The 13,143-nt window shown below is 37.9% G+C and overlaps 2 protein-coding genes across 3 annotated transcripts in view; both read left to right on the plus strand.

Annotated features, from left to right (window-relative positions):
• LOC145782304 (protein FAM107B-like) overlaps positions 1-2,145 on the plus strand; it is a 12,582-nt gene extending 10,437 nt beyond the window's left edge. For both annotated transcript variants that reach the window (XM_082594092.1, XM_082594093.1), the window contains exon 5: positions 1-2,145. This exon is cut by the window's left edge and continues 717 nt beyond it. The gene's annotated coding sequence lies outside the window, so the exon portion shown is untranslated.
• A 6,941-nt stretch (positions 2,146-9,086) lies between these two features.
• On the plus strand, positions 9,087-12,381 carry LOC145782298 (DNA replication licensing factor MCM5-like). Its single transcript, XM_082594086.1, has one exon. It carries the CDS (start codon positions 9,122-9,124, stop codon positions 11,342-11,344), a length of 2,223 nt encoding a protein of 740 aa, XP_082450212.1. The 5' UTR covers positions 9,087-9,121; the 3' UTR covers positions 11,345-12,381.
• Positions 12,382-13,143: the final 762 nt, after the last annotated feature.

Raw genomic sequence — 13,143 nt, forward strand, 5'->3', positions numbered from 1 at the left:
TGAAATGATTTGATATGAGATGAAAAACCATTGCGTAGACCAAGTTCATGTTTGAAGCTCTCTGAAAAAAAGTTAACACCCAAAAAGAACTGTCCGCGTGCGTCGATGTTGTAGTCAGGAAATATTTTTAATACGCTTAGTTGTGTAGCAATCATGACTGAAGTGTCTACTTGTCACAGCATGCAAGATACGCTCATTCTTGCATGTGGTGATGCTGGATAAATGTTACTGGCTGAAGAATCGTCTAATCTGTAAAGTTTTGCTGATGAAGCTTTTTGAATGAATGTTTTTGCTTGATTTGTAGCTTCAGTGGTCGGCAGCCTTTACTTTGCACTATATTAGCTTGATTGCATTGTTATCTTTCAGTTATAGGTATGTTCATTTTTTGCTTTTGTCGTTCTGAGTACGTCCCAAGAAATGCAGCAATATATCTCATTTGTGAAATGCTAGACTGGTGAAAAAGTAATGCCACATCTGTGAGTTCAAATTTACATTGTGCAAAAGTGCACTGTGCTTTCTCAAAGCTGGAAAAGTGTCATTTATCGTACTTCGAGCGGTTTTAAAATTTGCCAGCACCTGTCTTGAAGAAACTTGACATTTTTCACAACAGTAAAGCTTCAAAAATTTTGTCTACAGTTTTTCTTTAAAGAAATTATTTAACATGATGCAATCCACCTTGCGCTGACTTGCATTCAGTTACACGCTTATCCAGCTGGCAAAATTGATACTTTTTTGCATCAAATTAACGTTTGTATACCTCAAATCCCCATAAACTTTAATTCGTCTAGCTGGTAGGCCTGTGTGTTGCCAGGGGATAAGTGAAGCACAATTTTATTGATTCTATGTTACTGTACGTTAAAACGATGAAAACCATTGTCATGGAAATGTAATGTACAAATTGATTGTAGCCGCCTGACATTGCGTATCTGTGTGACTTGTATTCCGGATCAAATATCAATTCTTTGAATTGTTGTCACGTCAGAGACTTACATTCCAGCCGACAAATCACTGCATTTTTACATTGATTCAACGTCTAAAAATTGGTTTGGACTGTGGTTTCAAGTTGGTTATAGGATTTAATGACGTTTAAAAATAATGAAGAAACTTCTGTCCAGCAACTATTTTAAACTACTCGTTTAATATTAGAAACAATAAATGGCATCAGTGTACACTGCTGTGTATTTTGAATGCTCGTTTCTGCACTTTCCTTTAGGCTCGTGAATAAAAGTACATTGGCCCACAAAGTTTAGCTTGTTTTGTTTTTTTGTTTTTTATATGCAGTTAAGAAAAGATTAATTTGCGGAAATCCCCTTCAGTTCAATCTTTGATAACCTGAAGAAAATGATTTTAAAATGTTCGTTCAATACTAAGACTTATACTTTTCCGGCATTAGCAATTACATTGTAACTTTCTCCTTCATGGTAACAACTGTTCATTTTTAAAACTGCTTTAACCCGTAATATCCCGTTTCATGACTCAAGTTTCGAAAATGCTTTTAGCTTTCACATATACGAAAAACAGTGTTGCCCTATGATGAACTTGCTGGCATCGAGTATAAAAATAAACAGAAGTTCGTAACTGGCTACACCTTTACTGCAAGTCTTATTACAGCGATCATTTCCTTCTGGACCCAATTGATCTCTCTTTGGGCATGGGTGAGCGGTGTTTTTTAACATCCACCTTAACTGGGTGTCGAACGAGGACCTTTTGATTAGAAAGAAAACGCCTTGCCCACTTTACGATTCTACGGACGATTACAATTCATGACAATTTTTTACGTTTCTTTTGTGTTACTGTTTTGTCCATAAAGTTAAAATGTCGTTGCGATCAAGATGCAGTCTGTAAATCATACACAGACAGCAAAATCCATCATTTTTACATTGATTCAACGTTTGCAGACGTTGAATCAATATAAAAAGGAAGGATTTTGCTGTTTGATAGCTTGACAACGTAAAGACGTCGGTATTGAATTAGGCCGATTAAGGATTGGGTATAGTTTATTGATTATTGTGTGTACTTTGTCTATTTCAGTGTATTCCTGCTTTTCAATTGTTTGCTGGTATGATTTCATGTATATTTACTCTGGCAAAGGTTTTTAAATCGGATTGGTCTCGCCAAATAAAAGACTGATCGTGACGGTTACATGACGTATCCCGGTGTGCGATAAAGTGTCATCTTCTAGCTGAAAAAATTGGTCCAAGTGTAGCCGAAACCTAGCAGCTACATCCGCATGCATGACAGTCAGTGAAATATGTAGCCTACGCAACATATATAAAGATAAGTCTAGCCCAGGGGTCACCAACTGGCGGCCCGCCACGCTTTTATGTGCGGCCCGCAGAAGGTATCAGCGCACAAGTATAACCAAACATACTTTTCTTGAAGAGTTAAACAGCATGGAGGCAAAAAATACTTTCCGGGAAGCATATTTTTGCTTTGCATGCAATTCCACCGACCGACCAATCAGAATGTAGTTTTAGGTAGGGGTCGTTTGAAGTTATTCCAATGCGATGTCCAGCCACACTGTCCCAGTGGTTGATTAAAACGTCTGTTTTCGAATTTCGAAAATGTCTGTGAGCATAGGGTTGCTTATTTTAAGTTTGTCAAATGTCCTGTAAACACTAGTGTGCGTTTTACCGTTATTGGATTTCACGAGCAGTGTTTCTTTAAGCAAGTTTTTGCTGGCAAAATAGGTCGATGTGCCAACTCAATTTATAATAAATTGGAAAAATATTATATATAAATTTAAAGACTTTTTCTGGTATGAAAATATTTGGCTCAGTAGCCTACCGCAAAATTTTTTTAATCAACAATTCTTGCCATGCTGATAAGTACCGCAAGTGACAGTTGTCTATAATAATCAAGGAAATACGGTTTTAGGCTATAGACTCTCACTAAAAGGATGAAAAATCAACTCATTGCTTTTTTAGAGGGAACGCTGTTCATGAGTTACAATAGAAACGTTTTTTCGGGGATTTCCACAAGCGTTTGTTTCATGGAGCCTGGTTTGTTTCTCCCTGTTATTGGAGCCTATTTTTCGCCGATATGTTTGCAGGTCACTATTGTTGCCTGTATTGCGATGTGTCATCGGAAACTTCACTCTGTCAATCTCGGTGACCGGGCCTGCGTCAGTGATTCAAAGCCTCTACAAATATGCGAAACTGCAAGGATTAAGCTCTGCAAGAAGCTTTTCCAGTCCGAAGATAAAGATTCAATCAAACATTTCCATGTTTACTGAAACTGTTAATGGCAAGATATCTTTTCTGAAGCGAAGTGACAACACCACTCTTGCTTGGCGATGATTCTGATGAAACCGCTTGCCTCGCTATAAGTGCGCAAAACAATTGGCCTCGTTTATTAGGCATTGTTAAAGAAGTCAAAAGTGTTGTTAAAGGAGCTGGGCCTAGCAGTAGCGTTGTTCGACTAATTTTGTTGCTGCGGTATTCTAAGATAAATGTTAACAACGTGTAACGCTGGATACTGGTTACGAAATGCGTTCTTTTCTAGCATAAGAGTCAACCTACCTAAAATTTTATTAGTGCGGCCCGCCACAGCTCTCCTTAGTGCCAAAGTGGCCCGCATGCAAAAAAAGGTTGGTGACCCCTGGTCTAGCCTATGCAGGAGCTTCATACATTAGAAGGCCTACCATGACGATCTTCGAATCAAGTAGCCAAAGCTGATAAACAGTTAGCTTACCTTCTGCAGTACTACAGTAGCATACATTATCTGCGAACCAAAAAGAATCAAAGTAGCAGTCATTAAGTAGCCAACTAAAAGCGATAAAAACATATGTGTTGTCTAAGTTTAATGTTTGGTGCTCACAATCAACGATAATATACAAACTACAATCAATCAAGTTTATTTCGTCATAGCTCCACATTCATTTTCAATGTACACATCAGTAGATATAACAAATCGCTTTTTTGATATGGAAACTACACCATGAAGGCACCGAAAAAACCATGCGGTTATCTAAGTCAAGGTGCCCCTACAAAACACATGGCACAGAATCATATTTAGTTCACTGCGATACGTTACGAAGAAAAACATGTATGGGAAAATTCCGTAGGCCTTTTAGTTTTTGCAACTAATGCATAGTTGGCACATTTGTCAATGTAGGCTATTTTTTAAGAATCCTCCTGCTTTTATCTCTAGCAGAGGTTCGAATGCTACTTCAATCTTGTCCAATAGCGACAACTGCACGTTCTAAAATATTTACTGGAGTTTTTCAATGATTACATGTCTGTGTCCCCTCGGAATAGTTTTCTAAACGTAGCTTACCTTATGTAAGTTATGTTAACACATAAAAGAGTTAACATCTGAGGCAGTTGTTGCTCAACTAACATGTCCAGGTGTGTGAAATTGAAAAATTACCAGGAATCATTCAGTGTCACCCAAAAACTTAAATATATCCAATATTGTGACTGGACTTTAACTTGACATGCATCCATGTTTTGTAATCAGCGATGAAGAAAGTTTTATTAACCAGTTAAGAGCGTATGACAGGTGCGTTTGACAATAAGTTAGACACTGGTTAAAAGGGATAGGGGAAGGTGGGGCAGGACGGGACACTTAACTTCAATCGATGTTTTGCAGAATTCCTTCTTATCAATATCGGTAACTTTGGTATCATGTTATTTCTATTGCACACCACTACCAACCAGCAAGATACAAAGACTCAGTTAGTATCGCATGACCTTATAATTAACAAAAACAAAAAAAATTAATTTGTCCCATCTTGCCCCACACCTGGGGCAGGACGGGACGCGTATTGTTCATATGAGGAATCACCTGTAAAATCACAAATCTACTGATAATATCTTGTAATTTCAAAAATGACTTGCATTTACAGCACACGTAATTACATCAGGGCAAAATGACAGACTACTTTTTTCCATAAAAATCACATACAAAATTGCCACGCCCATTATAAGCAGAACAGATGTCCCATCCTGCCCCAAGCAGCTCTGTCCCGTTTTGCCCCAATGACTGACATTTTGAAATTTTCTGTTTGTTTATTATATATGCAACTCACATCTAAAAAGTCAGATACCCCAAAAAGCACTTTTATTACTGTATCTCCAGACCACGTATCATCTTCCAGATTTTTCTGAAATCATGCTAAAATGTGAAAAGTTTTGATAAGATTTCTTATAGCAACTAGCCTCTAATCAGTTATCTTGTTGCTACGACCACGTTTTTTCTCTGAACATCTCTTTTTTTTGCAAGTCATCGAGAATCATGGTGTCCTTTAACATCTAAATGGGTAGAGTAAAGCTACCCAGTAAAGCTATCTAAATGGGTAAAGCTAATACTTTTAAAAATATCCACGGTATCCCGTCCTGCCCCACGTCCCATCTTGCCCCACCTTCCCCTACCTACTAAAGGAAAAACCTGACTTGGCGATTTTCCACGTTCTTTGTGTTTAACTTGCTACCATAAAATGATTTTCAATAAAATTTTGCCCCATTGCGGTCTGATCAGCATTCCGCGCGTACTTTTGTCAGAGCTTTCAAAACCAGAATGGGCCTGAGCAGCGAAGTGTGCGACTGTACAGTCTTCGTCACAAAAGACGAGCAATCAGCTGATCGCGCAACAGTTGTTACTGCCAGCGATTTAACTGTAGTGTAGGCTATGTATGTATGTACATCAAAACATCAGATTTCAACATCAAAACATCAGCAGTTTGCTCAAAACCTCAGATCTGATGTTGAAACATCAGATGTGGTAACGTGGCTTTTGTTATTGTTGTCTTTTGAGACGTATTCTCGAGCAGTGTTTGCACTTTTTGGTCATTTTGAAAATAAATGAAAATAAATGAAACATTGGACTTTGGGCCTTGCCAGCGCCATTGAAAACAAATTTTTTTCGGTAATTTTTTTTTAAATGTATTCTTGAATCCTTGAATGTTCAGTTTACGCATTTTAATGCTTAATTCCCGTTTGAAAATTTCATTTAGTATGCCTTTAAGCTTCAGTTAATGGACATTCCATTGATTAACATTGAAGAAAACGAATTCTCATCATTTGCTGATGATTGCCATCGGGAGTGCTTGTTTATAGTATATGAGGTTCTACTTTTTGCGTTTGAAGTCGGGGTAAATCACGTTGTTAGATTCAGGGACAGCAGTCAATGAGTTGTGTTTTCATCATTTTTAAGTTTATTGCAAGGTTCGTATTTCTATCCTGGGGTCGGAAGCTTATATTGGACATTCATTGATCATGTGGTGTGCAGTCTGAGCCACATGCACAAGATGGTGTCCGCGAGACCACATTGAAACAACACACTCTTTTTCGTAGCAATTGAGTTCAACCCATTCCATGAGCTGGGGTGTTGGGATTGCTGCCACACAATTGAAGTGTTTTTAGCAGAAAAAGCTCACAACAAACGTTCAAAAATTCTATTTTCGTATTTTTACACAAAACATCGCATTTTATCCACCTCTTTATGTTTTTGTTTTATTTTTTACAAGGAAACATAAATTTTATTTAATTAAATTATTTTGGCTGGTAAACTCTGCGCTGTGGACAATATTTGGCGGCAATATATCAGGATCTGGCGCGAACGGGCAATGGCTTTACAGTAGCTTTGGAAAGAATTTTGAGCAGTCAGTTAGGTCGTTGGTACTGGTTTCTAGATTGTGTTATTGTAAATAGAGAAATGAAAATTCAGGCAAACTGAAATTTACTGGAATGTAGTCGGCAAATCAAAACGATCTTTTGACCTAGTTTTTAACAGGCGTAAATGGAGAAATTGGAATTAATGAAAGGAAAAATGGCAAAATAACCAGTGTAGTCAGATAATTGTGAAATATCTCTGACACTATTAATCTGAAATCCAGACATATTTGGATAAATATTCCGCTTTGATAGCTCAGTTGGTTAGCGTGTGACTTCTGGAACAAAGAAGCTTTAAGATCAAGCCGCGCTGGTTCGACTCTCGGGGACTGCGCTTGACCAACGCATGATAAGGACTGCTCTCCATTCAGCAGCACCTAATGGATGTAATAACTCCAGGCAACAAGACTTCAAAAACCGGAAACTTCACTCTGTCAATCTCGGAGACCAGGCCTGCATCAGTGATTCAAAGTTTTCAAGTGTGCGAAGCTGCCAGGTTGGATGCAGCCTAATTTGTACCATGAACAATTCGTAACGTCAGTTCATACCTTGAAAAGGACTAAAGAAAAAATTAAAAAAAGCCGAAGTCGCTGATCGCAGTTTCCGCAAACATTTTAAAATTTTCCGCAAACAAACAAAAGCTCTTAGGATCATTACCAGAAATCTTAAAATGTTTGCGGAAACTCCGATCAACCCTAACCCTTTTAAAATGTTTGCGGGAACTCCGATCAACCTTAACCCTTTTAAAGTGTTTGCGAAAACTGCGATCAGCGACTTCGGCAAACTCTTAGGATCATTATCGGAAATTATAAAATGTTTGCGGAAACTGCGATCAGCGATGTTCTATTTTTTTCTCTCGATCTTTTCAGTTTGTTTGTTTGCGGATACCGATACAGTTCAATTCAATTTATTTTTCTTTGTTGGAAAGCAACAGCAATGATAAAATTACCAACAGTTTACGGGAATAAAACCAACAAAACGAAACGGATACCAAAAGGAAAAGGATACCTAACCGATTCTCCGAATCCGATACCCTAACCCTTTTAAAAAGTTTGCGAAAACTGCAATCAGCGACTTCGGCTTTTTTTAATTTTTTCTCTCGATCTTTTCAAGGCACGAACTGACGATATGAATTGTTCATGGTACGAATTAGGTTGCACCCGCCAGGATTAAGCTCTTCAAGAAGCTTTCCTAGTCCGAGGATAAAGATTCAATCTATCAAATAATACAAAACGTTTTATTTGTAATCTAGCACTTCACTGATGCTCAGTTTACTCAGTCAAATTTTGTTCGAGTGTAAGCCTAATTACTAACCTAACTAAATAAATAAAACAATAAACCTAAATAAATTACTAACCTAATAAAAGAAATGCATGCTACCACTACCAAAGAAATGCTACCACTACCAAAGAAATGCTAGCTACTGCTACCAAAGAAATGCATATCTACTTCTCCCTCTACTTTTGTCTTCACTCAAACTGACACAGGAAGCATTTTGGGACATCAAAATGATCTTAAAAATGAATAATATCATTTTCATTTCAACATCATTGTAGAAAACTGTAGCCGGTCGTTTAATCGACAGACATTTGGTCGACAGGACGTTAGGGTTAGAGTTAGGGTTAGAGTTAGGGTTAGGTTAGGGTTAAGGTTAGTTAACTAATCCTAAAATGAATCGTTCTGTCAATCTAACGTCCTGTCGACCAAATGTCTTGTCGACCAAATGTCTGTCGACCAAACGTCCTGTCGACCAAATGACCGGGTACTGTAGAAAACACGTTCTAGATGAAATTTATCGTTACGCATCTTTTAAAAACATGAGCATTTCAAACTTCTAGTTGCTGAGCTCTGCCATTGGTTTCAGCATGTCTTTTCCAAGAGAAAAAATTTCTCCACCACAACACTGGAAGTTCTAAATGTAGTTGTTGTATTTAATAACAAGCATTATAACTTGGCACTAGGAAAGCTCAAGGACTTGCTTCTGTCTGAAAAAGACCTTCACAATTGACTTTCTGTACGTTTTATGCAATTCTTTATGAATCAAAAAGCTAATAGTTGGAGTCGTGACGGTGTAGTATCACTCTTGTCGATATCAACATGGTTTGATGTTTTCTTGCAATAATCAAATGATTTCTACTGTGATTTTTTCACTTATTATTACCATAAAAAATCTCCAAAAACGAGTCATTTTTCACTTTAAATTGGAAAGTAGTGGGAGTATACCTGAAGGAAATGAAGCACCTCCCCGCTGTCGCTACATTGAAAAAGAGTAACACCACTACGGCAGCTGCTACTCTAACAAAAATGTAGCACTGCTACCACAAAAGTAGTGGCTCTACCTAGTATGGTACCATACTGTAACCAAGTAATGGTTTGAATCCATGCATTTGGTTGATAAACAGGCTACTATATTTTCATTAATACTTTCATTTTTCTAATATTTTATATTTGTATGATGTTGACAGAATTTACAGTAAAAAGAGTTATTAACATATTTTTCTGCAATCATGGCAATGTCTGGATTTGATGATCCAGGTGTTTTCTTCAGTGATAATTTTGGTGGAGAAGATCAACCAGATACAGTGCAAGTTCAGCGCACGTCTGTAAAGAAAAAGTTTCGTGATTTTTTGAGAGAATTTCATGTGACTGCTGCTGCTAGTGGAGTATCATATCTGTACAGAGATCAGCTCAGAAGACATTATAACTTGGGAGAATACTGGCTCGAAATTGATCTTGGACATCTTGCTTCCTATGACTCTGAATTGGCAGATTTCATGTATCAGCGCCCTGCTGAGTATCTTCCCCTGTTTGAACAAGCTGCCAAAGAAATTGCTGATGAAATTACACGACCAAGACCTGACAATGAAGAAGTTGCTGAAATCCAAGTTATGCTCAAATCATCCGCTCGAACAGTTTCTGTACGTAGTCTGAAAGCATCAATGATGGCAAAGCTTGTAAAAGTTCCAGGAATTGCAGTATCTGCTTCATCAGTGCGCTCTAAGGCCACTAAAATTTCATTGCAGTGCCGTTCTTGTCGATCTACTGTACCTAATGTGCATGTAAGACCAGGGTTGGAAGGTTACACATTACCACGTAGATGTACTACTGAAGCTCAAGGAAGAGAACCTTGCCCAATTGATCCATATTTTATCCTACCAGACAAATGCACTTGTGTTGATTTTCAAACTCTAAAGTTGCAAGAGTCTCCTGATGCGGTTCCTATGGGAGAAATGCCACGACACTTACAACTTTACATCGATCGCTACCTGTGCGACAGGGTGGTCCCTGGCAATCGAGTTACAATTATCGGTATATATTCCATTCGAAGAGCAGCAAAGGGGGTCACTGTGAGAGGAAAAGAAAAACGTAACAAAATCGGTGCTGGTATTCGTTCACCATATGTTCGGGTATTAGGAGTTGAAGTGGAAACTGGCGGTCCAGGGCGTTCAATGGGAATTCCATTCACCCAAGAGGATGAAGAAAGGATTCGACAATTGGCAGCTTCTCCAAATGTTTACACTACTATTGCAAAATCGATAGCTCCTTCAATATTTGGAAGTCTAGACATTAAGAAAGCAATTGCATGTCTTTTATTCGGTGGATCAAGAAAATGTCTACCAGATGGTTTGACTCGACGTGGAGACATCAATTTATTGCTTCTAGGAGACCCTGGTACAGCCAAGTCACAACTTTTGAAGTTTGTGGAACAAGTGTCACCAATAGGAGTTTATACTTCTGGTAAAGGAAGCAGTGCTGCTGGTCTTACTGCTGCTGTCATGCGTGATCCTTCTTCAAAGAACTTTGTTATGGAGGGAGGAGCTATGGTACTTGCCGATGGTGGTGTTGTTTGCATTGATGAGTTTGATAAAATGCGGGAAGATGACAGAGTTGCTATTCATGAAGCTATGGAACAGCAAACTATTTCTATAGCAAAAGCAGGAATAACAACTACCTTAAATTCTCGTTGCTCTGTTTTAGCAGCTGCCAATTCTGTATTTGGTCGCTGGGATGACTCCAAAGGTGATCAAAACATCGACTTTATGCCCACAATTTTGTCAAGATTTGATATGATATTTATTGTAAAGGATGAACATGACCATAACAGGGATATCACTCTTGCAAAGCATGTCATGGGAGTTCACATGAATGCTAATCTAACTACACAACCAGCCGTATCAGGAGAAATTGATATTGTGACTTTAACAAAGTATATATCTTACTGTCGTACTCGCTGTGGCCCAAGGTTATCTAAAGAAGCCTGTAATAAATTGCAAAATCGTTATGTGCTGATGCGATCAGGTGCAAAAACTCATGAGAGAGAAGCTGAAAAGAAAACTTCCATTCCAATTACTGTTCGTCAGCTGGAAGCAATTATTCGAATTGCTGAGTCTTTGGCTAAGATGAAGTTACAAGCTTTTGCTGGAGAAGCAGAGGTGGAAGAAGCTCTTCGTCTTTTTCAAGTTTCTACTCTAGATGCTGCTCTTACTGGAGATTTGTCAGGAGTTGAAGGATTTACATCAACGTCTGATCAGGAGGAATTAAATCGTATTGAGCGCCAAATCAAACGAAGATTTGTTGTTGGATCACAAGTATCAGAGTTTGCCATTATTCAAGACTTTGTCAAACAAAAATATGAAGAGAGAAAAATTCATAAAGTGCTTCAACTGATGATGAGACGTGGCGAAGTTCAACATAGAATGCAAAGAAAAATGCTTTATCGAATCAAGTAACCAAAATACGTCGAACAAAACAAATGCTGTTGCTCATTTAGTGATTTTAATTGAAAATTTTCAATGCTGAGTATCACAACATGCAAGATTACTTTGATTCTATTGAGCCTCATGAGCTACCAGGATGTTTCTGAAGATAGTTCTAATATTTGTTACTATTCTGTCACTAGGGTATGCTTTCTTTATTGTTGTAACCTGTTCCTAGCAGTGCTTTTCTAGAAATAATTTGTAGTTTTTGAGGCGTTGTTAGTTCATGTATGACAGAGAAATGACTTTTGTCGATCACATTAGGCAATAGTCACTTAGCGTTTCCTCATGATAATATAACATACAAGACTTCCCAGACAGCAAATCAACCATTATTTTACGTCTGTCGATGTTGAATCAATGTAAAAAACAATTCATTTGCTGTCTGGGATGTGACTGGAGAGGCATGTCATATTACATATCATCAACCAGCTAGATAAGATCATTTCGTCACATGGTCTCGTGTGTGATCAGTTCCTTTCTTGACTTACATGCCATTTATGGTTTTGTGAATCGTTTTGCTCCTACCTGTTATCAACTTTTGTATTCGTTTTTGTGTATTTGCGGTTTGTTAATTTGTTTCATCATTATGTTAATAACAATGTGCGATCTGCGATTTTTATTTTAAAATGTGATGTTTCTCTTAGGGCCTCAACCACACTGCCATGTGTTATGCTCCCTACAATTTTGTTATTTATGTATATTTGTAAATAGTTGTTTGTCATGATGTATTATAAAACCAGATATGATGGATAAGTGGGTTATTGATCTGTTTCAATATCTAGTTCATTCTTTGTAAGGTCACTTAAATAATCGTTCTAAGGAACATTGTTAACTGCAAACAAATAGTTTTAAGTTACTTAAGTAAGTGAATTAATATCAAACTTTGGTACAAAACATACGTATAAAGCTAATGCGTTTTAGTGTCTGTAGCCCAATTATTACCATTTTGTATCTAGCCTATTTGTTTTGTATGATGGTAATGTACAAATAGTAAAAGCTTCGTTTTTGATCTATTTCTGGTGATTAGTTTACTCTCAAGTTGGTGCAGCTGATGGAATTAATTGATTGTGGGAATTTTTATCGTCGAACTGAGGTCATCATACTTTTTGAAAAAAGTCCTAGTGACAGAGAAGAGATGTTTATTGTTTACGGATGAGATAATCATTTCGTTTTGTGCAGTCGGCCACTTGTGGTGATTCAACAGAATGGGTGTCATTCAGTTTTAAACTACAATTGACACGTTTGCTCGTTGCGAGCGAATGGGTTGTGGAGACAAAGTTGATTATTTTGTCACAAACTCCCAAAGTCATTATCATCTTGTGCCGTCTTCGAGCCGAATGTTGACTTCCATTTGCTTTCACACGTCACATTCCTCCGCTACTCTTTTGGCTTCTCCGATGGTTGACAAGTCAACCCACTGTTTTACATCATCCCCCCAAGTTCGTCTCCTTCCTAGATCTGCACTTCTTCCCTTCCACTATAACTTTGAAAAGTCATTTAAAATATAGTAAGGATGAGAAAAGACAAGTTAAATAGACAGAGTTAACATTTTATAGGATTTTTATTCAGTCTGTATATCACACGCTTGCACAGTTTGGCGAACCGGGTGGACAAACCTTCTGGCCCGTGGGCCGTAGTTTGATGAGTCGACCGACTTTTTACATGCGATAGCTTATCGATCAAATCGACCGTTAGGCTAGAAGGCTACGTCCAGTCAGAAGCAACTTGGGTTTATGGTATTGAAATAGAGCAGTAGGCTATTTCGAAAA

Source organism: Aplidium turbinatum, chromosome 13 (assembly GCF_918807975.1).
Source record: "Aplidium turbinatum chromosome 13, kaAplTurb1.1, whole genome shotgun sequence".
Taxonomy (NCBI): Eukaryota; Metazoa; Chordata; class Ascidiacea; order Aplousobranchia; family Polyclinidae; genus Aplidium; species Aplidium turbinatum.